This window comes from Lactuca sativa, chromosome 9 (assembly GCF_002870075.4).
Source record: "Lactuca sativa cultivar Salinas chromosome 9, Lsat_Salinas_v11, whole genome shotgun sequence".
NCBI lineage: Eukaryota > Viridiplantae > Streptophyta > Magnoliopsida > Asterales > Asteraceae > Lactuca > Lactuca sativa.
Window position 1 is genome coordinate 58,405,114 of NC_056631.2, and position 25,838 is coordinate 58,430,951.

At 31.3% G+C, this 25,838-nt stretch overlaps 2 protein-coding genes across 6 annotated transcripts; one reads left to right on the plus strand and one right to left on the minus strand.

The window, feature by feature from the left end:
- Positions 1-20,094: 20,094 nt before the first annotated feature.
- Positions 20,095-21,205, minus strand: LOC111910869 (40S ribosomal protein S17). Of its 4 annotated transcripts, none has more exons than XM_023906704.3 (2): positions 21,048-21,205; positions 20,095-20,716 (listed from the first exon to the last, which is right to left on the minus strand). In XM_023906704.3, exon 2 carries the CDS (start codon positions 20,701-20,703, stop codon positions 20,263-20,265), a length of 441 nt encoding a protein of 146 aa, XP_023762472.1. In that variant the 5' UTR covers positions 20,704-20,716; positions 21,048-21,205; the 3' UTR covers positions 20,095-20,262. The 4 variants fall into 4 exon arrangements, with proteins under 4 accessions (XP_023762472.1, XP_023762515.1, XP_023762629.1 ...); XM_023906747.3 differs by having other exon boundaries at positions 20,095-20,713; positions 21,048-21,193; XM_023906861.3 differs by having other exon boundaries at positions 20,095-20,739; positions 21,048-21,152.
- Positions 21,206-21,609: 404 nt separating this feature from the next.
- LOC111911139 (crossover junction endonuclease MUS81) lies at positions 21,610-25,235 on the plus strand. 2 transcript variants are annotated; one of them, XM_023906955.3, is made up of 14 exons: positions 21,610-22,134; positions 22,297-22,376; positions 22,457-22,535; positions 22,607-22,693; positions 22,754-22,882; positions 23,000-23,234; positions 23,347-23,604; positions 23,687-23,832; positions 23,920-23,977; positions 24,050-24,208; positions 24,300-24,379; positions 24,461-24,698; positions 24,808-24,894; positions 25,010-25,235. In XM_023906955.3, exons 1-14 carry the CDS (start codon positions 21,962-21,964, stop codon positions 25,112-25,114), a joined length of 1,914 nt encoding a protein of 637 aa, XP_023762723.2. In that variant the 5' UTR covers positions 21,610-21,961; the 3' UTR covers positions 25,115-25,235. The 2 variants fall into 2 exon arrangements, with proteins under 2 accessions (XP_023762723.2, XP_052623560.1); XM_052767600.1 differs by having other exon boundaries at positions 21,612-22,134; positions 23,347-23,598.
- The last annotated feature ends 603 nt before the right edge of the window (positions 25,236-25,838 follow it).

Genomic DNA, 25,838 nt, shown 5'->3' on the forward strand with positions numbered 1-25,838 from the left:
TAGAAGAATAAATTTTATTTCCTTGTTGTTTCGATTTGTATGTAAGATTTATCGTTAACCCGTGAATAACCCTGTGATGTAAAGTGTTTTAATTTTTATAGAATTTCGCATTTGTATAGAAAACTTTGATATATCCTTATAGATGTATGTGTAGAAAATTTGGGTCGTTACATTCTTAATCAAAGTTATGAATCAAATATGCATTTGGCGCCCAACCATATATATCGGTAGCATGTACATCAAAGTTCATATCGCCAATCTTTACCCATACCTTTTCGAACATCAAAAACATATTAGTCATTTAATACACACTCTCTCCATAGATATATTCCTCTCTTGATCTTTATCAATGAACGTCACGTCTCTCAATTCACTTGCAGCCTTCTTAAATTCTCTTGATGCCAAGAACAAAGAGGTAAGCATTCGATCTCTATTCTCCACCCACATAGTTAATCTCCAGCTCATGAAATCCTTCATTCATGCAAACTTTATAGAGGTTAGGAATCAAGTTCACATAACTTTTCTTACCAAGCACAACACATAAGATATATGATACATTCAACGAGTCAATTGCACCTAACTAAATTTCTTTTCCATCCCTTTCCCCCTCTCATGTGGCATCTTATCTCCCTTCAAAGTCGATACAAAGAACTTCTTATTCTCGTTCACATCTTGGGCCGATTGTTTTGGATGTTGATGCAGTCGAAAAAATTTGGAGTCCTTGAGGTCAAAAAAATTAATGTGAAGAGAACAATGAAAGAAAGATACAATGGGTTAGATGAGATTCGGTGATCGCTTCCAAAGAAAAGTGTGGTATCGTGATTGAAAACTATTTGAGGGGTTCAATATTGTCTTGCTTCAAAAGTGGAGTGGAGGGTAGATGTGCGTAAAGGTTGGTTACACCTGGTTGTGGTTTTCAAAAAAACCGGTTTGGTTTTTGACTATTTTATTTTTCTTTTTTTCATTTCAGTTTCGATTAAAACCTAAGCGGTTTTGTAGACTTTTTTGAAGTGAATGAGTTAAAAAACGGCTAATTTCAGTTAAAAACCAGTTCGATTATAAAATCGGGATAAAAATTACTTCATGGTTTTCATAAGGGAGTTGATTCGTACATAACAATTTTTCTCCATACACAACAATATATATCAAACCGGTGGTTTAATTTTAGTTGAATCGGTTATAAAAATAACCGGTCTGTTTTTTATTTTGACCTCGTTAGTATGTGCACCCCTAGTGGTGAATGAAAGTAATGTGATTTGGACTAAAAAGAGTCGTAACGTGGCCTTATAATTGTCATTTATAAAACATTTGAGATTGTTGTCGAAGATCTTATTAAAGTAAAATAGTTGTTTAACATCTTTTATATTCCTAATTTACATGGCATTTCTTGATTTTGTTCTTTAAGTTAGGTGTGGTTATAATAGTTTTTTTTTTATCAGTTTACAACCCATTAAAAAGATCCAAGTGCAATAATGCATTACATCCAATAATTGTAGGATGTTTTGAGTGGGAGAAGTATCCCATCTTTTTTATTACCGGTAAGGATGAGCAAAAATCGCATCGCAATTAAAATTAACCGTAAAAACCGCATTAACCGCAACCGATTAACTGAAACTGCAATAAAAATCGATGGTGAAGTTTTTGTTTTTCTAAAACCGCAAATTTGCGGTGCGGTGCGGTTATTAGTTTTCAAAACCGCATCGCACCGCATATATTATATACAACTTTTTATTAGTAATTATTAATATATTAAATACTAAAAATAAGACAAGTTTTATGGATGAAAGAAGATAAAATTCTAAAATACAAAAGTGTTTGTTTTTTCTTATGTTTAACTTTGGAAAATGATGAATTTTGATAATTTAAGATATTTATTGTTAATTACTAGTGATTTAACGTTTTTAAGATATTAGTTGTTTGTAATTTAAGCTAATTGTCTTATACCTTACGGTTTTTATTATTACAACTAATATCTTTAAACTCTTAAAATTGTTTGAACTCCAAAGTACGGTTAAAAACCACACAAAATAAGCGCATCAAATTCATACGGTTAATAACCGAAACACAAAAAACAAAACCGCACCGCAAAAATAACCGCACCAAGCGGTTTCAAAAATGGATTAACCGCATTTGCGGTTAGTGGTGAGGTTTTTGCCAATAACCACACCGAACCGCACTGCGCTCACCCCTAATTACCTGTGTGTGATCTTTGTATTGAAAACACTAGTCATGTGTTCTTGTTCTATGAGATGGCTAATTTGATATGGTTGTGGATTGAAAAATGGCTAGACATCCCATCTCCTCTCTTGATTAGCATTATTGAGCTTATGATATGGGTGAATACGTTTAACTTGATTGCTACGAAGATGAAAGTCCTTGAGGTGATCATATTGACTACTATTTGGATTGCTTTTGGAATTACACAACAATATGATCTTCCAATGGTCCAATAGGTATACTAGAAGTAGTATTAATTGGACTTTATGATTACAAAATCCATTGATTTGTAATATCTTGTAAATCTATTTTCTATGTAAGTACCTGTTAGTTGTTTTTGAATAAAAATTCAGACATTAAAAAAAATATTTTGTAGAATGAACTACCAAAGAGTTATCAAATAACAACGATGGACTACCCAAGTCCCAAGAATCATCAAATAACAACGCATAGAATGTGTGTACCTAAGTTACAAAATTAATATGGATGTAAGACCATATGCAAAGTGATAAAAGTCAAAACCATGAAGACATAAAAAAAAAAATTGAAATTATATTTAATTCGTAAGAAGTTAAAACAAAAATATCCAAAACAGGTTGACTATATCTAACATATACCTTTAGACAGCCTTTTATGTATTACCTTAATATCTCAAAATTTATTAATGACAATTATACCCGTTAAAACTTGTATATGTATAAACGCATATAAAAAAAAATGCAATCTCATTGAAAGTTTATAGAAGGGACATTTTCTTCTAAAAAATTAGGAAAATCAAAACTGAAACGATTAGTTGTATATAATTCACGAATCAATTAGACCGCTTAAATTCATGATCTTACAATTTACCTTGATAAACATAGTGAAGGCTTTCATTCTTACTACTCTACGCAACATTTGGAATTTTCAAAATAATCTTTTATTTGAAAACAAAAATCAGAGGAAAACATAGTTTTATGATAACATTGTCTTCCAATCGTTTTTTCTGTATTTGTTAAGGAGCAAAAAATATATAATAAATTACATTGGTTGGTTGTATAACCTAGATTAGCTATTTTTTCTTTGTAAGTATTTCTTTTTCAATGTAGCTTCTTGCTAACTTACTAATATATTCGTTAAAAAAAGCACAATCAAATCAAAACTTGTCGATCAAGTCTACCCACTTTGACAAAGTCAAACTTAAGGTTCTAATGATCAACAAAGTCAATGTATTAGCATGTGCACTTGATGTCAAATGTTATTAACAAATTGAACATAGTGCAATAATCATGGACATAACAACTTAATCCAAAGACAAAGATCAATTTGATTGTGTTTGACTTTAATTAAATGTTATTTTTCCCCCTTTTAAGTTAAATGTATACAAATATTTTAATTTTAATATTTGATTGCATAAATATATTTAATCTTTTTTTGAAAAAAAAATTGTTGTTTAAAATTGTATACATAAATGAGAACTACAAATAGACACGGAAATTTCATTCGATCCCGCCGGGAATCCGACTGGCCCGCCCCAATTGGGGATGTGTATTCCCTACAAAAACAGGTACCAATGATGGGGTTAGGGATCCCTATTACTGGAGATGGGGCTGGGGTCGGGTATACCAATCCCCAACTCATCCGGCCCCCGCATGGATGACATTATATATATATATATATATATATATATATATATATATATATATATATATATATATATATATATATATATATATATATATATATATATATATATATATATATATAAGAGAGAAAGAAAGAGAGAGAGAGAGAGAGAGAGAGAGAGAGAGAGAGAAAAAAAAATTAAATATCTTTCTACTTTTATTCCTAAATATTTTTCTATCCACTTGAAATGATGACAAGTATCCTAAAATATAATTACTTTTATCAAAAAATGACAGATGTCACTATTTCAAGTGGGTAAAAAGATAAGTAGAAAGAAAATATATGAGGTTAGTTAATTTCTCATATATATATATATATATATATATATATATATATATATATATATATATACCTCACTAAGAATGAATTGATTTGTATTGGACCGAGAGTCCATATACCAAATTATGTTTCTAATTCCAAGAGTTCTTAAATCCTCCTTTTGTTCGACAATCCGTATACCAAATTCTCACTTCTTGTTTTGATGCTTGTAATTAGATTTTATGATTGATGTAAACATAATCTTGATTATGGTCTTTGTTTTTTTGTCACTTATTAAACTTGATTTTTTTGTATAAGTTTAGTTTATTATTTTGATGGATCGGGGATGAACGAGGATGAGTTCAGAATGAGCCAGAGAAAAGCTTAAAATTTAAAGGGGAGGAAATTCGATTCCTCGCATCCATCGGGGATGAGGATGGAGATGGAGATGAGGTTAAGCGTTTGGGGATAGGAACAGACCCCTCCCCATACAAACCCCATTTTCATCCTAACTACAAAATGCATAAAATTAATCTTCACAATTATATATATATATATATATATATATATATATATATATATATATATATATATATATATATATATATATATATATATATATATATATATATATATATATATTAGTGCATATATGTTATTTTAAGATGATTTGTATTTTGGTTTTTAATTAATTGACGTTAATCTGAATTATACATGTTGTGAGAGATCTTTAAATTACACTAAAATCAAGATTCTTTAATTTATATTTGTGTTTTTTGTTTGTATATTTTAAAATTGTATTTATTCATGAGTCATGACTATACAATTTTTTTTTTTTTGAACAACAAAGACTTTATTAATAAAAACCAACGGAAAGCTAGAAAACAAAGTACATCGACTAACCAAGAAGAAAACAAAACAAGCTAAAGAACTAAGTCATGACTATACATGATGATGGATCTTTCTTTAATCGCTAAAACATTCACCAAATTTGTATTGGGATTTGCTCCATGCTCTTGTCTTTGTCTACAATGATATTTTTCAATCAATCGTAATTTAATATCTTTAATAGTTTAATATACGTTTGACAAACTAATATAATATTTTAATTTGTATAAAGTTTTTCTTAGAACTGCAGCACATTTTATAAAACAAAAACACAGTAGCAAGAAGTTAGAGGAAAAACAAGTTACATCAGAATAGGGTTTTGCATCCATATCATCCAACTGATCCTAGCCATAGAATTCCTAGAAGTAAACCAACGGAAAGAAATTTCCACAATTGAGTCAAAAACTCTATCTTTTCTAGGCTTAGGACTACTAAAAAGTAAAGCATTACGATACGTCCATAACACCCATATAACTACCATAAACACCGATTCAACAATCATCTGCTCCATACGAGCAATAGGTCTAGCGTCCATCCACTCCAACATAATACTAATAGAAGAAAAATCTGGAATATCGAAATCTAACCAATGGCCAACCCGTCTCCAAACCTGCACTGCAACCGAACAAGACAAGAAAAGATGATCTACACTTTCTTGTGACCTATGACACACCGGGCATAACAAGGAATCTAACTCCACCCCCTTTTCTACTAGTTTAACTCTAACTGGGATACGATCCAAGATAACTCGCCACAGGAAAATATTTAGTTTAATTGGAACATATCGGTTCCATCTAGTAGGAAAACTACCTAAAGGTAGTCTTTTATCATCAACCCATTTCTTGTAGAATTAACAGTAAAAATACCCGAAGGATCTAAATTCCAGATCCACTTGTCAGGCAACACCCCTAACCGAATAGGAGACAACAACTCCCAAGATCATCAAATAGAGTCGATTCAATCCCTCCTCTAATCCCACGCCTCCAATGGAACGTCCAACCAACTGAAGACCAAAACTCACTAACTCGAGCATCTTGATTGGTAGCCAAAGCAAAAAGTCTTCCGAATCTCACCATAAGAGGAATATATGAACACCAAGCATCTTTCCAAAATCTAGTATGTACCCCCATCACCAACAACCCTTTGCAAAGAATTAAAAGGAATAATACCCCTCTCATGAAGTTGGTTAATAGAGGCGACAATTTTATTCCAAACCCCTCCTCCATAATTTAATCTCTGCCCATCCAAAAAACCACCACCATCTCCATAACAAAACTTAATCATTTAAACCCAAATAGCACCCGGTTCATTAAGAAATTGCCACCTCCATTTATAAAGAAGAGCTAAGTTAAAAGCATCCAAACTGCCAACCCCCAGACCTCCCTGCTCATGAGAATTTAAAATCAAATTCCAATTAACCCAATGAATTCGATTCTGGCCTTCTTCAATACGCCAAAAAAATCGAGCCCTTAACGCCTCAAAAAGACGACACACGGTGACAGGAATGCGGAAAATAGATAGGAAAAAAATACCCAAACTCCCCAAAACAGATTTAAGAAGAGTCAGGGTGCCTCCAATGGACAACAACTTCTCCTTCCAAGAAGCTAAACACCTCTTGAATCGATCAATGATAACTTGCCATCCTTTAATACGCGCCATAGATTCTCCAACCGGAATACCAAGATGGACAAAAAGAAAAACACTAGTTGAACACCCAGTAAAAGAAACTAAGCTAGCAACCTCCAACGAATTGACTCCCACACATCTCAAAATACGAATCAAAATCTGGATATTAGAAGCATCCCACTCCCCTAAGAAAATAACATCATCTGCATAAAACAAGTGAGATATAGTAACATCATCAGATCCCAACGGGGTGCCCCGGAACACCCCTTCCACAACCGCAATAAGAAGACCTTCCATAGCTATGATAAACAAAAAAGGAGAGAGAGGATCCCCTTGCCTAAGACCTCTGAAAAGTTGAAACTCATCCGTAGGACTACCATTAATCAACATAGAAGATCTAGCATTTGAAGACATACCCTGAATCCAACCTCTCCATTTCTCACCAAACCCGAGAAACGAAAGAATCTTATCCAGATACTCCTAACTCACTGAATCATACGCCTTTTCAAAATCAACCTTAAAAAACATAAGTTTTTTCTTCTTTTTCTTAAACCACTTGACCAACTCATTCACCATCAAAGGCCCATCCAAAATTTGCCTGGATTTAAGGAAAGCAGACTGTTCCATCCCAATAACATCATGTAACACCGGAACTAACCTATTAGTCAACAATTTAACAATAATCTTAAATTGTAAACCGATAAGACTAATAGGGCGATAATCATTAATATGAATCGGATTATCCACTTTTGGAATCAAAGTAACGAACGATGAGTTACACCCCATCGGGAAATTCGGTTTATCAAAAAACTCTTGGACGAAAGCCATAACATAATCAGCAAGGATCTCCCAAAAGTGTCTAAGAAACCGAAAAGTGAAACCATCAGGACCAGGGGAACGGTCCACTCCACAATCCACTGCCTTTTTAATTTCATCATCCATGAACAACACTTCAAGAGACGAAGCAACTCTCGAATCAAGGGACTTGAAACTATGGCTTCTCCGATGCAGACTAACACCTCAGAACGGCTGAAAATTAGCTGCATAAAATTCATAAAAAGCCTTTTTCACCCTAGAAGGCTCCAAAATCCACTCCTCATCAATAGACACACCTCTAATCATCATTTGACGTCTTCTTTTTTTCAATAAGGCATGAAAAAACGCAGAATTCTCATCACCCTCCACAGCCCAGGTCGATCTAACCTTTTGCGCAACATCAAGAGATCTAACTTTTTCTAGACTCGCCAAATCACCAAGAATACCTCTTCTCTCACGAATAAGGTCACCACTAGAATGACCATCATCAATAGACTTATCAATGTCTACCAACCGACCTAATAAATGAGAAGTAGAAATTTGAGAAGCAGCCTTAGATTCTGCGTTCCAAGAACGAATCTTATTTTTAATAAATTTAAGTTTGTTTTTAAACACAACAAACTTGCTCCAATCTGGATGACCAACAAAATCAGACGCAGCACCTTTCACCACATCTTCAAAGCCCGCCATGATCTGGATGACCAACAAACTCAGACGCAACACCTTTCACCACACCTTTCACCTTTCACCACATTTTAATTTGTATAAGATGTCCCTAATTTATTTATTTGTTACTTTTCCTAAATTTATTTTACCAAAACTAATAAAAGAATATAGGAGTATATACACTAAAGTTCCAATATTTTCAATGATTTGACAATAAAGTTCTAAACATTATTTTTTTTTACAGTAAAATCCTAATTACTGACAGTTTTTGACACGCTTACCATTTTTTGTCGATTAGTCAGTAATCAGGATTTTACTGTTAAAAAAATAAAGTTTATGACTTTCTTGTCAAATTGTTGAAAATATTGAGACTTTAGTGTATAGTTTTGGTTTTCTTATAAACAAATAATTTTATCAGCCTCGTGAGACCTAATCCATAGCCAAGAACTTTTAATTGTGATTTTTGTCGCATCACTATTATTTCTCTTACTATCATCCTATTTACCCTACTACAATCACGATCAGGGGAAACATATGTAAAAGAAAGAGCGAGAGAGGGTGAGAAGACTTGTAAAGCTTTCTTATTGGTTTGCTGCCAAATCTTCAACTGAAAAGAGGGGGCAGATTCTACAAACACAAACAGCATATGCATAGTCAAAAGGATGTGAATGTGGAGAAAGGGTAAGAAAAGGAGTTTCATCTTTTCCAGTTTCTTAGTTCTCCATTTTTAGGACTGAAAAAAATTAACAGATTCCTGATTCTTTCTTTCTTTCTTGATTATCTCTATTTTTTTTTAATGTCGGTTTGTTGAGATTTAAAAAAAAAAAAAAAAAAAAAAAAAAAACTATTTAACAAGAAACAAACGTTAAAGATTTCAATAGGATCTACCTCGCCAGAGCAGATTTCATTAACTCTTGTACTTAAAGACTATCATATCATTAAATATTAAAAAAAAAGATATATACACTAAAGTCCTAATATATTCAACGATTTGACAAGAACGTACTAAACTTTATTTTTTTACAGTAAAGTTATAATTCACGATTTAACAAGAAAGACATAAACTTTATTTTTTTACAGTAAAGTCCTAATTACCGGCTAACCCATAAAAAAAGGTTAAGCGTGTCAAAAACTGCTGGTAAGTAAGACCATCTCCAATGTATTGAACTCATATAACATTCCACTCACTATATAATTTTACCCATTAAATTCTACATTCCATTAAACTCTATACAATTTATTGGATTGCCACATCATTTATCATTTTCTTTTTATTTATTGTTATTTTTTTTAATTAATTAGCATGAAAATAAAAATTAAAAACTACAATTAAAATTAACATTAATTAAAAATTTTAAATAAAAAATAATTTTAATATATATATATATATATATATATATATATATATATATATATATATATATATATATATATATATATATATATATATATATATATATATATATATATATCGGGCTAGGTTATAATGTGGATGGATAACTATTGTGCAGACGTGAGAACAATGTTATTTTATAAGAATTACTAAAAGAATAACTTATTTAGTAACGTGAATACGTTCAACCTCACACAATTATTGTCATTTACATGCATTCTCACTAATTCTTATTCATTTTTGTTCTGACGCATCGTTTTTCACTCGTTTAGTTCTTACAGAATATGACTCAATAAACATCTTGACAACATTCTGAAAGAATGAGAATAATTAAAAAAAAATCTATAATAACCTTATAGACGATTTAATTGGTAAGAATGCGTGATAATGACAATAGTTATGTAAGATTAAACGTATTTACATTATCAAACAACATATTTTCTTTGTCATTCTCACAGAATAGCACTATCCACACGTCCACACAATAGATGTCAATCCACATTTGAACATAGCTCTCTCTGTGTGTGTGTGTGTGTGTGTGTGTGTGTGTGTGTATATATATATATATATATATATATATATATATATATATATATATATATATATATATATATGGAAAAGTGAATATACCCTTAAGAGTATATAAGATTACGTACCCAATACTTAAAACTATGTCGTTTGATTTAACTGATTACGCACCACCTGATATCACATTCTCTTTAATCCCACAGACATGTTTTCCTTTTTATTTCTCAAGTTCACATCTTTTTCATATCTCTCACTAAGGTAATAGGCTTCATGATTCATATAGATTCAGTTCTATCTCACTATAAAGTAGGTTTTCGTTTTTGTTTCCGATTCCGATTGAGGGTTTTGGGATTTAAGAACCGATTGATTGAGATGTGGATTGTGATTCGATTCAAATTTTGGTGTTTTCTAGGTCGCCTGCTTTTGATTCACATTTTGGGGTTTTCTAGTAAATGCATCCTACCCACCAGGTGTTCGACATAATTCCTACAAGAGGCAAAAACAACACCTTGAAAGTAAATTATATCACAATTATCAATAATTATGATCAGAAACTAATTCATCATTTTTGTCATCAGAGTTTATAAAATAATCTATCATAATCGGAAACAAAACTCCTACAAAGAAGAATTCTATAAAAATTGCTAACATATTATGCATATTAAAGTATGTTTTGATGTTCAACACTTCTTGTGAACTTAAATGCCCATTCTATTGAATCATAGTCATTTTCCTAGAATAAGGATTTTGAGCTTACCGAGATTAAACTCCCCATTAAACTCCTAAGACTTTATTGTCAAAAAGAAAAAAAGTTTAGGACTTTTTGTTAAATCATTGAAAATATTGAGAATTTAGTGTTTGTCAAATCGCTGAAAATATTAGGACTTTAGTATATATATCCTAAGAATATAAATATAACTGAAAGTCTAATAACTAGCAATATGTGATGTGATGGCTGCTAGTCGAATGTTCTATAAATGTTATTAGAACATCTCTAATGGTTAAGATATACTATGATTTGTCATCTCTTCGTTCCATTAACTTTAACTTCGATCTTTTCATTAATTAACCTCTTCCAAGAGTTTCTTTTATAAATGTAGCTAATTTATCCATTCTAACTAACATGTTCTATAACCCCCGCCCCTCCCCCTTTATCCTCAACTAATTAATTATTTTTTAGACAGAAATAATTTTAATACAATACCCTTTTATAGATATTGAATGTCACAACAAACAAACATACAAATACAATGATGTTGGGTCTTTATTTTATATACATAAAAACAAAAAACTTATTATGTTCTAGTTATAAAAATAAAAAATATGAAACTACTATATATTTAATGAAAATAATTAATCAATAGATAAATAACAAATATTTAAACCTGGTATGTAATTAAAAGGGTAAATAAACCGAAACCGTAAAGTGATTTTAGCATAAATCGGTTCATAAACTAAACGTACTGAGTATTTAATAAAAAAATAAAACCATGGTTGGTTCGACTTTCTTTTACAAATGCATGATACAACTCAGCAAAAGTTAATAAAATAACCATATGCAAAAGACATTTTGTCGTTGTCAACAAAGAATCGTAGGCTAACGCTATCAATGCAAATAGAGTTTTATTCTATGTTGCACAATAAATTTGTTATTAATCACAAAATCGTCTATTTTGTAAACCGAACTCATTTCCCATTAAATCATAACCGTGAAAGTTAATGCAAACAATGTGAGATATGTCAAACAAAAAATAATTATAATCAAAACTTATGTAGCCTAGTGTACATCAAAATATTGAAAAGGAAATACTTCATTGAGGTTAATCTCCATCTCCATCTTTAAATTGTACAAAGTTCTCAAATCATATGTGCAAATTGAATACATATCTAACATTTAACTTCCTAATAAAACTAAAAAAATACAATGCTATAATCAAACGCCAAATGATTCACGTAAAAATCTGCTACCAATATGATATTGATGTTGTTCCTTGCATCTCCATACCATCAGAGAATGTTTTCGGAATTGTGATAGGGATATCATGGAACAAATTATGAGAGACTTTTTAGGAAGCATGGTGAGGTGAGAGATTAGCAAGTCCGATAACTTTTCTTCTAAAATATGTCAATTTGTCATTCTAGTGCATAAGTTTGTCCATGTGAGTTATTCTCTCATAAAAAAAATATATAAACCACAAAACTAAAAAAACTAAGCTATTAGTAATGGTATTTGGTAATGAATATTACTACAAAAAAGATGAAGGAGAATATGGTACGTTAAACAAACAAATGATTTATAGAAGAAAAGCCTATGGAGACCAGAGAGGAATTTTTGTGATTTCAAAAAATAAATCCAACTCATAATTTCCTCTATTCACTTTTACTGTTAAAATTGAAGAACATATAATTTTCTTAACTGTAAAAAATTCATCCCATAATTTTTTCTATTAACCGTAATGTATGTAATGTATAAGGATTATAAGGTAACTAGTTGATGGGTGAGGTTTGAAAGTTTATATTTGATTTTAGAATAAAGACGTAACATGGGGAAGAAAACAGCAAAAAGAAAATAAAGTTGATTTCCATAATAATTAGCTATAAATAAATGTTTGTATCGAACATGCTCTTATGATAACACAAAATGTTGTTTACATGGACTACTTATTGATTATAAATTTGTGATACATGTCTTTAAACATCTGTTTTTAAAATAAAAATTAATTTAAAATACGTTTTTTAAATGTGCATTTTATCTTTATCATAAGAGTTGTATTTTTCCTTTTTTTTATAAATCTGATTGAGTCATTTAATCTCCTCGATTATATTCTTTCGCTCCAAGATTTATAAAATTAAAATATATATAAACAACTAGGCATAAGACCCGTGTAGTACACGTGTTTATTAAAAGTAAAAGTTTAATATAAAGTTGTAAAAACTATGTATTTTTTTTAAATAATACTTTTACATAAATAAAAATAATATAATAATGAATAAAGTAAATAATTCAATATATACTAATAAAAAACATTGACATATTTTAAAAAATGATGTTGAAAATTACTGTGTAAAAATTAAACATTTTTTTAAAATGAACTTTCGAAATAAATACAAATGTAATGATAATAAGTTGGTAGTTGAATGTATACTAATAAAAAAATATTGACATATTGACATGTAGGACATAACATTGAATTTTCTTTTATCTAAATATAATATTATATGTTTGAGTTTGTCTGTAGGATCGTTTGAATTTATATTATATTTCTATCTTTAAAAAATAATAAATCCAAAAATAAAATTATGTTGAAAAAATGTTATCAAATTTTAAAAGTTCAATTATTAAAATGGAGACATTATAAATTTAAATGTGTAGCCACATAAAAATATTGTTAATCATTACACATTTTACATGACTTGAGTTTTATAAAATGTAAGTTAACATTTTATTCATTGTTTCTATATATATTACATGTATAAAATATAAAATATATATACTACTTAATAGTCATATAACGAATAAAAAAAGATATTATAAATAGATAAAATACTTAGTTTTTTCTTAAATATATTTAGAAAAATACAGGAAGATATATGTATATAAAATATATAATTAGAAAGGAATACTCACCAATGTGCATAAATTATGTTTCCATATATAATTGCATTCAAAGTTGTAAGTTTGTCTTTGGCTTTCTTGAACCATTTATCTGCAACACTTCCATAATAAAAAAAAAATTGAATATTTAAGCAACTATTGACCATTTAATATATATATATATATATATATATATATATATATATATATATATATATATATATATATATGTATGTATGTATATGTATGTGTGTGTGAGAGAGAGTTTTACTTAATTTATATCACCAACTCTAGCAAATCCTCAAATAAGAACACTGTAAGTCACCAAAGTCAATTCAATCCCCTCATCTTTCATTTTCCTTACACAAAAAAGAGCCTCCTCCATATCTCTACCTATTGCATAAGCGTGAATTAGGTTGCATAAAATAAGTTAATTTAATGCAGGAAAATGAAAAAAAAAAAAAAAAAAAAAAAAGGATAAATTTGCACTCAATATAGCAATATCCCTTACGTGGTAAATACATGTGAGTTTGGTTCAATTCCCCTACCCCTCATGCTCTCAAACATTTCTCTTGCTCGATGCATGTCACCTTTCTTTGCATAATACTTAATCATCAACCCAAATTCTGTCCTGGAAGGCTATAATAGTCAACTTTTAGAAAAAATAATGAATTTATATATTAGAGTAAAGAAAGAAGGTTCAGGTTCTAGATACCTTTTTGATCCTTTCAAAAGCTTCAACAATAGCTTGCTAATTTTTTGGTTGAGTTCCTAACACATTTTTGAGCTCTTTTCTTGAAACATGTCTCTCTTCTTCCCATTTTGACTTGTAATCTACAGTGTCATCACCTTCAATCCATCTAGCTCTATCTGCAGATTTCTCTTTCATTCGCCTCCCATCATCAAGTTTTACAGTTAATATCCTCCCATGAAACTCCATGCCATCAAACTCAACTGCTTTCATTGCTGAATTTTCAGCTGTTGTACCTCCATATATTACAAATCCAAACCCCATGTTTCTTTCAGTATCGTTGTAACGCTTTATTGATATCACTTTCTTTATTGGTCCAAATTGTCTGAACAATTCTTCAAGCTCGTTCTTTGTTATCCACCATGGAAGATTTCCCACAAAGATTTTCCCTTTATCTTTGTACTCGATTCGTGTGGGTCCCAAATCACTGTTATTCTCGATTTCATCCAAATCAGTTTTGTACGCAGAAGAATCTGGAGGTGGTTGTGGTGGTGCTGGTGGAGGTGGAGGTGGAGGTGGCGGTGGGGGAGAGAGTTTTCTGGTTAACCAGAGCTTCTCTGTTAGGGTTTGTGAATTATTATTATTATTATTATTACCAATTGGGTTTCTTTTAAGTGTTTTAAGGGGATTGGTAATGTGGGTTTTGGGTTTTGGAGGGTGGGGATTGGTGGTGATGGGTTTGAAGGGTGGTTTGTTGTTGGTGGGGCGGCGGAGGGACGAGGAGGTTGAGGTGGAGGTGGAGGTGGAGGTGGTGGTGGGGTTTTAAGAGTCATGGGAGCAAGCGGTGATGGAGTAGAAAGGGAGAGTGGTGGTAGAAAGGGAGTAAGGCTTACCAGAGAAAGTAGAGCAGTAGTATGTGGTGGAGGAAGCAAGGGAAAAGTTATCCATGCTGATGGAAATTGGAGATTGTATTCAGCCAATCAGCCTCCTAGCTAAAGATTCTCCAGCAACTAAAATTGATCAATTACAATAAACATGTCACAAGAAGGTTTACAATGAGAGCCAATATTACTTGTATGTAGAGTAATGGAGATATAATGAGATATAAAGTAAGTTCATACCATAAAGAACAAAACAAACAACCAAAAACTGAAGATACATTACCTGATCCTTAACTTTAATGGTTTTTTACTTGCATATCATACAAATTTACCAATCACAACTTATTATTTTCATAGCCATATAAGTTGTGTTGTCATTGCCCAGATGTTCATCCGATTAACAAACTAAAATCAACAATGAGGGAAGCATAAACCATCAAAAATTGGATACTTAGTTGACAAATCTCACCTCAGCTAAGGATGTAACCAATACGATTTTCATAACCTGACTATATGACAGTTAACTTATTTTGTTAGGAAATGTGATGAATAAACCATGATAACATACACCATATGTTGTACCCAACCAAGCCATAGACAACACATCTGATAATTGTAAACTCCTTTACATTTGGTTATGCAGGAAAAGGTTTCTCGCTCTGTAAACTCCTTTATGTAAATCGAACTTTTAAATCAAATTATTCAGTAAATTTCCAATAGTTCTGACCTACGTACCTTGTAAACTCCTAGTTTAAATTCAAGTTTCAACCAACAATATGTTGATACAGAGTCTAATCATCGCCCTAAACCCTAAAATTCGGAACATGAAAACCCCTACAACGAATTGTACTATAATATCGACTGGCTTGATGAAGTTCTTACACGAAATTAGAAACTGAAATGTAATTTCCAGTATGGAGAGATAATGAATTGAAGTGACAGTGAATGACGCGGAAATAACATACCAGTAGCGGTTGTTCCGGTGAATACCGGTGTCAGCTTCCGTTCTCTGGTTGTAAGTAGGGTATGAGTATGCCTCTGTCTTTCCTTCAACCACCTATCCTCTTTGTACTAGAACGACGCACTTATCTGCAGCAGCAACTGTAATTTTTATTATTTAAAATTGAACTGTGACTGGTAAATGGTAATGCTACAGATAATGTGGATTAATTTGGGACCCTACCCTATACAACCCGATCCGACCCAAATATAATATTAGAACAAATTAAAAAGATAAAAAATAATAGAAATCAATTATCAAAATTAACCCGATTCGATTTTGGTATTTATTAGCTAATACCAAAATGCGAACTAATATTGTACAATTGGCAGGAAATTAGGCCTAAAAAAAACTTAAGACTTCGGTGTGACTCCTAAAATTTAAGGCTCGACTTTATTGTTTATTGTTTTTACGTTATTTAAAACATTGATTTATGGTATTAGATCAAGTAAAAATATAAAAAAACTTAAATTCAATCTACCACCAAATAATAAGTTATATATTTTAGGTTCATATGTATAGTAAACAAATGCTTAAGTAACAAATTAAAATGAAATTAAGTACGAAAAGATTTCAAAAAAAAAAAGATAACAAAAATGCTTAGTTATACACAAACTAATAAAAACATAACTAAAATATTATTATTTTTTAAATTGTTTTTTATTTAAAAATATATATATAAAAATATATTCATGATTGTAATATATTTCTACTATTATTCGAAACCAAAAAAACATGCTATTCCCTCATGGGATTAAAATCGTCTTTTTAATTTAATTATATTGCTCCATACAACCGGTGCTAAATGGTGACAAAGTTTGATATAGTTTTAAGTTATATTTTTATGTGTAGGATGTGAGTGAATTAAACGAACAAGTTCGTTGGGAAGTTAGTTCGTTTTTTTTCTATTCAACGAGTATAAACAAGTTTTTTGTAGTTAGAAAATAAGCAGGAACCAATGTTTTAAAAACCGATTTTTACTTGAACTGGTATGGTGACCGGTTTCCGGTTTAATTTTTCACGTTTTTTTTTTATTTTCATACACATACATACATATAGAAATTATGAATTTGATGTGTACAAGTTCAAACATTAAAAATACACATAAAAATAAATTGTAGATGAATCCAAATACATTAAAATAACACATAATCATAAGTTTTAGTGGTCTATATCGATCCATATACGTCAAAAAGAAAATAAAGTATAATACCGAAACGAAATATAGTTTTTGATACATACAAACACATCAAAAGAATTTATAACATTTACCATATGTTTTTATTTAGAGAAAACTAAATAGATTTGAAAAAAATCACCAAAGTTATTATATTAATGATTCTTTTTTATGTGTTTTTATTCGGTTTAACCGGTATATTTTGACCGGTTCAACCGGTTTTTTTCTAAAAACCGGTCGGTTCAATCTGGTTCAAAAATCAATGTAAAACCGGTAATAGTTCAACCGCTCCTTCTCCCGGTTTCCGGTCCAACCGGTTCGACCGGCCGGTTCAAACCGGTTTTTAAAACATTGGTAGGAACAATGTTCTCATTAGTTTATTTACATTTGTGAATGTTTTTTTTTATTATTTTTCATTTATGTTCTTTTGTTTATATCATAATACTTGTTTGTCGGTGTATATTTTGACTATAACCTTTTTACTTTGTTTGTTATAGAAAAATAATGATATCATATAGTTTGACCTTCCATGAGGTTTGAGGAATAACGATATATGATTTTTTTATGTTCATTTCTGTTTTTTTATATATTTACATACAATTTTTGATTTGTTATTTATGTTATTTATATTCGTTCGTTTATGTTTGTCAAGCATCTTAACAAATATAAACATAATGATTTTTTAAAGAAGCATGCACAAAAATAAATTGTTTGTTCGGTTAAACTTAAACAAATGAACACAATAATTTAATGTATATGTTTGTTTAAAACCATGTAACTACATGTTTAAATTCATATGAAATTGCCTGGCTGTGGGGATGGTTTACTAATCCATACGACTTGTAATCCGTAGGTTAACGAGTGTTTTAAACCCACGTTGGAGAGAGGGACCATTTTCTATAATTGTGTTACATAGGGACTATTTCTTTAATTTTGTCTAACATACAAAGACCATTTGTATAATTATGTCATAGACATGGACCATTTCTATAACTTTCTTTTACATTTTGTTTTAGATGTTGCTGTAATTTTGTTACACAATGATCTTTTCTTTAATCTTTCCCTTGAAAAGGGACCATTTCTATCATTTTGTTTACTTACAGTAGTAATCACTTTGGTAAGTGTTATATGTTATAACAGATAAAGTTTATCCTAGGCAAACAAATTACTATATATGGGTTTACGGTTTTCTTGGCGAACTAACTGAAAGTTAGTTGATAGATAAAAAGTTAGCTACTAGCAGATTAAAACTGAAAGTATTTTGGTAAACTAGCTGATAAAAAATGATTTTTGATAAAACTAGGTTATAAGCTAACTATAACGTGTCAAACATAGAGCGTGTTCGACAAAACTAGCGGGTAGCGGTTAACAGGTAGCTGGTAGCTTTTGATTTTGGAGCGTTTTGTGTAGGCTAAAAGTTAAACGCTCCCGTCGCCGAACGAGACTTTTTTCTTTTTCTACTAGCGTTTTCTTAAAAGCTAGAAGCCATAAGCTCCCAAAAGCTGTGTGCCGAACACGCTCATAGTTAAGGATGTCAATGGGTCCAAACGGGAGTGAAAATAGCCACCCCCACCACCACATTTTGCTTGTTTCCCCCGACCCGAATTTCAAGATTGTCACCATTCTCGCCCCCGTAATCCCCCATTAACCCGTTTCCGCCCGAACTATTCCGTTCAACCTTATTTATCTTATTTTTCACTTGCTTATTTTGTTTACCTTATATATTACACCAATTATTTAAATACAAAACATATAGCACACAATCACTGCTCTAAATTTAATATTTGTTTTTTAAACAAAATAGTTAAATACATGATAATTATATAAGAGCCCCCGCCCCAACACCTCCACCCCCCCCCCCCCCCCCCCCCACGAACCCACAACATTGTAAAAATACCTCCATACGAAAACGGCACCCCACAAAGATTTTTGACATCCTTAAAAATAGTTTTACTCCCATTAACTAAAACCATATTGCACCACATGAATAAAAATAAATTTGAAACTTGTAACTAGGATTGTAAACGAACCGAATTGTTCGTAAACCGTTCAACGCTAAGTTCGTTTATTTAATAAATGAACGAACATGAACACAAATTACCGTTGGTTTAGTTAAACGAATGAACATGAACAATGATCTCGTTCATTCATTTATGTTCGTTTATGATGTTTGTTTATGTTCGTTTGTGTTCATACGTTTAAGTTTACTTATGTTCATATATGTTGAGTTGTTTTTTATTACATTACTATATTATATATTCGTGTATGTTTATTTGTGATTGTTTATCTTTTTTCGTTTATTCACAAACATAAACAAAAGAATATGAACAAAATAATTTGTCAAACGAACAAATATGAACAACAAAATTAATTTGTTTATCTATTTGTGTTTGTTCATTTGTTCGACTAACTTAAATGAACAAACATGAACAAGTCTTTGTTCGTATTTGTTTGGTTCGTTTACTGCCGCCATACGTATAACTAATATCTTTTCGTTTATATATATAAAAAAAATGAAAAGTCATTTTCAGTTTTAGTGATCAATAAAGAATTCATAACATCCAATCATGGATGTATACACCAACATACACATAAACCTCAGAGGCAAACAACAAACTCAAATCCAACTTACAATTTGAGTAATTACAATATTCTACAAAACAATTTAAACAAGCAAAAAAAAAAACTCCAAGTAAAACGAAATCTCCAGGCAGATTCTACTAATCCAAATTTACTAATCAATAATTCTTCTACATCTCAAAAATAAAAAACGTAAATCAAAACAAAAAAACACTAAAAATAGTCAAGTAACCAAATTATTCTATGAAAAAAAAAGGTCACCAAACAATTCTTCTCACTTCTCAATACCTCCTAGCAAAACCACCACCTCCACCACCCCTACCGAAACCAAGGGCAGCCGGCACCGCCTGAGGCTCAACTGTCGCCTTCACAACCCCAGGAAGGTCACCCATCCCAAGGGCAACCAGCATATCAATCGTCTCCTTATCAACCTCAATCAGATCGGTTTTAATGGCAGATTCATCAGGCACAAAGTCCATACGGCGTTCCCTTTCTTCCTCCTGGAGCTTCAATGATATACCCCTCACTGGTCCCTTTTGGATGCGCTTCATGAGGTGAGTTGAAAAACCTGCAATCTTATTCCTCAGACGCTTCGAAGGGATGATTGCAACTTCCTCCAAAATCTTCTTGTTTGTATGGAAATCCAGAGTCATCTTCCCGTAATACCTCTCGATCACTACCCTAGATGATTTCTTCACGGTTTTCGTACGAACACGACCCATCTTTCAGCTCCTTCTAAATCAATATGATCAATGAATCTGAAACTATCAATAACAGCTAATAATCTTTATGCTTTTCAGCTTTTGGTGATGCATTTTAATTGTATCTGGAAGAAAAGAAATCTACAGGGCATTATCATTCATCACGTAACAATTATTCGATTAATTATATAATGTTAAATGTCGACCCCTAACCTACCATTTCGAAGCATCGCAACAGATCACAGCTAACTATACTATAGGATTAGAGGTAATCAACTTCTTGTACGAAACTAGAAAGTCGAATGTGAGTAGCAATATTGGGAGAGCTGAATTATATGGCGGGTAATGACGGATGAGTTACATACCTGTGGCGGTTGTTCCGGTGACGAACGGCGGCGAACTCCCCCTCTCTGGTGGCAAATAGGGTATCTGGGTGTGTGTTAATGAAAACCAAAACCCTACACATTATCTTAATAAACAGAGGAGGGGCAAAGTTGTAATTTAAGGGTGCTCGAAAAAATGCTGTTTCTGCCCTTGTAAAACAATATTAGTTGAAATAAGGCCAAAACTACAAAAACCCATTTTTAAAATTTACTATATTATTTTTTAAATATTAAATTCTTATTATTTTCTAAAATTCTAATTTAAAAATTTTCATCTTAAAGAAAAACTCAATTTATTTTCATCTAACCGTTAAAACAATCACTATATTAATTTTTTAATATGTTCAAACTTTTATTTTTCTGAAACTTTTTAACATAAAGAATTATAACCAATAAAGTCTTAGAGAGTGAGTTAGCTAATATTTGTAGTCTTAAAATTTTAGATAGTGTTAAAAAATATAAAAAAACTTAACACATTGAATGCTTTTTTTTTTTTTTTTTTTTTTTAAATCGGATGAAATATGTTCGGATAGTTATTGTTTAAAAACCCTTGGGTCTAGTAAAAAAAGTTCCAATCGAGACATACTTTGTTTGGAAACGTCACATTATGACAACTTTAGGTAAAACGAAGGGTTAAAACTGCAAAAAATAATACACTTACTTCGCTTCAAATCAGAATTTCAAAATTAGCGGGAGCAAGTTCTTCACCATCTCCAAGTTCATTCTACCATGTATGCCCACCGAAATCCATAAAGAATCAGGATGATTTCACCTCCGAGTCATAGACTTCCCCGAAAATATTCAATCTCACGTGTGTTCTTCTCAAGCATGGATCAAATTTTGCTTTAGATTCTCTATTTGAAAATCCCCATTTCAAAACCCTAAATCGATAAAGGATGGATCGAGTAGTGTGTCCCGAAAATGCGGAGCTCGTGGAGTTCATGTTGAAAAAACAAAAGGAAATGGTGGATTTATCGGAGAATAACGTTAAGACGATATCGAAGGCCTGCTTGAAGGTGTGCAGTTCCAAGACCCCAATCAAAACCCTAAAGGACTTCTCCAATGTCAAGTAACGATCACTTTTCACCATATAAGCTTTTATGTATTTGTTGTGAATCTGAAGTTTTCTCCGAATAATTGCGTTTATCTTGTACTACTCCACTGTTGTAGAAAATTATAGGGTAATTTGACTCTGAATGATGTCAAGCAACTTCTTTTTTAATTGTGTCAGAGGTGTTGGAAATTGGATCTTGAGAATCATGAAAGGTTTCTTTGTTGATGAAGCTGAGGATGAAGAGATAATAGAAAGTGGTAATTCACACTTTCTTTTGTTACCTTGCAGTTAGCTCTTGTTTTCATTTTCTATAATCTCTATGTATTCAACATTATAGGGAAAAGAAAAAAGGGAAACAAGCAATATGTGCCTCAAAAGAACTCCGCAGCTTATGCTTTATTGATCACTCTTTACAGGTAAACACGATCTCTCTTCCCTTCTTACTTTTTTGTGGAACATTGGCTTAATAACATCACTTTGATGCTAGGGGAACATCTAATGGAAGTAATTTTATGCGAAAACAAGAGCTAATTGATGCTGCTGAAGCAAGTGGATTGTCTCGCTCACCTATAATGTATGTATTTACATTTCTACCCCTTTTAATGGTGTCTGTCTTGTTCTTATATAATTACAGGCCTGAAATAGGTAAGGGGAAAGCAGGCCAGTTTGGAGTTAGCTCAGGCAGGGATTGGTATAGTGGATGGAATTGCATGAAAAAGTTGATAGATAAAGGGTTGGCTGTAAAATCAAGTAATCCTGCAAAGTAACTACATTTTGGCTTTTAATATTTTTATTTATCCTTCTCATATTCATATATAAAAAAAAATATCATGATAAGTTGAACTGAACATCTGTAGTTTTGGAACCTTTTGTATTTTAGATACATGCTGACTGAGCAAGGAAAAGAAGCTGCACGTGATTGTATGTTGAGATCTGGATTAGTTGATTCTACAGATGATCTTGCTACTTTGGATAAAACTTCAGATTTAACCCAAAAAAATCTGAAAGATTCAGTGTGCATTGATGCTGAGTTGGTTGATGACGTGGCATCTAGGCATGTTTCTTCAAGTTTGCAGAAAAAACCAGTTGAGATTCCTCCAGATACTGTTGATAAGGTAGAGTGTCTTGTTTTCCTCATGAGCAAACACACACTTTCTTTTCTTTGATGACCCTTTGAGGTTGTAGTACTATGGTTTAAAAAAATGTAATGTTTATTAATTTCTACAGCTTGTGAGAATGGGATACTCAAAAGAACAAGTAATCCGTGCTTTTTCTGAGGTCTCAAAAAAGTCACCAAATGAAGAGCCTTCTTCACTTTGGCTATCTGTTTTATGTTGTCTTCGTGAAGTCGAAGTCTACAGTTCACCTTTGACTTCTCAAAATGTTCCAAAAGTCAAACATCATCATCCGTCATCAAATTCTTTCACTCATAAAGAAACCACACAACTCCCGACTTCAATCAAACCTTGTTCATCATCTGTAAATGTTGACCTAACTTTTTTTCAAAATCTTGAATCTTTTGAATTCATAATAATATTTTTGTTGTTCTTTTTAATGTTTGTTATAGGACGAGAATGTGAGGAAGAGAAGTAGGAATGTTCTAGAAGCTAAATCAAATGTTCTATCAATGCCACCTTTGACACTTGGGGACCGATTCGAGGATGTATATGAAGTGGTTTTAATATTAGATGATCGGGAAAAATTCACCAAGGAGTGAGTCAGTTTACTTTAATTATTTCAAACATTTTTTTTAATGTTTTTTTATCATGCAAAATAGTTTTCAAACTAACTAATTTTCAGGTCAAGGTCTAGAAAGCTTCTTGAGAATATCCGACTCCATTTTAAGATACCTATAGAGGTAAATTAGATTTAACCCAATCAACAACTATCAAACAGTCTCTTATTAATATATTAATTATTTTTTTTATAGGTGAGGCGATTACCTGTGGGAGATGGAATTTGGATAGCTAGACATAAACATATTGGTAGTGAATATGTTCTTGATTTTATTGTTGAAAGAAAAAATGTTGATGATTTAAGATCTTCCATTAGAGATAATCGTTACAAAGAGCAGAAAGTTCGGATCATGGTGATGTTTCTTACTATTTTTTTTTTTTTTTTATTTGAAGCTGTTTATTTAATAAATTATTTCTAAATTATTATTTTCTTTTTTCATGAAGAGGTGTGGGCTCAAAAGGTTGATATACCTAGTAGAAGGTGATCCGAATGCTTTGGAAAGTGCTGAAAGTATTAAAACAGCGTAAGTACATTTTTTCTTTTTTATAAAATATTATTATCTTTAATTTATAATGATTTCTTTTTGTGTGAATAATATTTGTAGATGTTTGACAACCGAAATTTTAGAGGGGTTTGATGTACAGAGAACAAGTGGGTTGGGAGATACACTAAGAAAATACGGTTATCTTACACAATCAATAACACAATATTACAAATCTCTTGGCAATGAGGGGGAACATGTAGATTTCCCAATTTGCCCTCCGTTTGATCAGTTTATTGAGAGGTGTCAAGAGTTGGATAAGATGACAGTTAGTGATGTTTTCGCCACCCAGCTCATGCAGGTATAAATATAATATCATTTTTTGATGCACTTTTTTTTTTTTTTTTTTTTTTTTTTTTAAATTTTGCTACATTATTTTTTTTTAGTTAATTAATTAACAAAGTTTGCAGGCTCCACAGGTGACTGAGGATGTTGCCATTGCTGTGCTTGATTTATACCCAACGGTTTCATCACTTGCTCGTGCCTACTCGCATCTTGTAAGTTTTTTTTTTTAATCATTTTGTATAAATATAAGAGAAAATAACGGCATAAAGAAAAATAAATAAATAAGGAAGAATTTTGACTTGTGTTTTAATGATATTGGGTTGTTAGGATGGTGACACGTGTGCACAAGAGGAGCTTCTCAAGAAGCAGAGTAACAATGTCATCAATGGAGTTGCTAGTAGGAACATTTTCCAATTTATTTGGGGTGGTTGATTAGATGTAATGTGAAAGCGAAAAGAAATGAAAATTTATGGGTGTTTTATTTTTTTTACTAATGTAATACTACAAAGGAACTAATAAAGAAAGTGAGAAAATTAGACTTTCTGCTATAAAATATTTACAAATTTTTTTTAAAAAAAAATACCATTATCTTTACAAGAATTAAAAGGAAAATACTCGTTTTTAGTATAATTATTTATTTTTTATTTAGTTACCTTGAAACTTTACTCAACTATAATGGTTGCAACACACAGTATATAATATATTCACATATTTTTGTTGGTGAAAACGACCTAATTATTAACCTTTCTAAAATTGATAGGTTTAAGAAATAATTAAATATCTACAATTATGTCATCTTTCATTATCTCATGAAAAGCTTTCAATATCTTTTTCCTTTTCTATACGAATTGATCACCACATATGTGTTTTACTTTTCTGCTTTATATGCATGCTTAGCTGTATAAACAAAAGAAAAAAAAACCGGCTAACATCTGCTTTTATTTTGTGTTTTGTATACGTAAGGGGTAAACGTTCTAATTTGCAATTGTTTTTTATTAATATCAATATATGATTGTAAATCGTAAAGCTTTTATCAAAACATCATTTTCTAGTCCCCAATGTCTTTATATTGCTTTATCATGTGTTTTTTCTTTTCAAGTCTTGATTGGTCATGACAACCATCAGATTTTCTGATCAATAACTTGGTAGAAAACCC

What these genes read in the sequence shown, in the direction of transcription:
- LOC111910869 (XM_023906704.3), bottom strand. Translation starts at nt 20,703, where the DNA reads ATGGGTCGTGTTCGTACGAAAACCGTGAAGAAATCATCTAGGGTAGTG.
- LOC111911139 (XM_023906955.3), top strand. Translation starts at nt 21,962, where the DNA reads ATGGATCGAGTAGTGTGTCCCGAAAATGCGGAGCTCGTGGAGTTCATG. An exon ending in AAGGACTTCTCCAATGTCAA is followed by an intron (nt 22,135 to 22,296) that starts GTAACGATCACT and finishes TAATTGTGTCAG; the next exon opens with AGGTGTTGGAAATTGGATCT. An exon ending in TTATTGATCACTCTTTACAG is followed by an intron (nt 22,536 to 22,606) that starts GTAAACACGATC and finishes CTTTGATGCTAG; the next exon opens with GGGAACATCTAATGGAAGTA.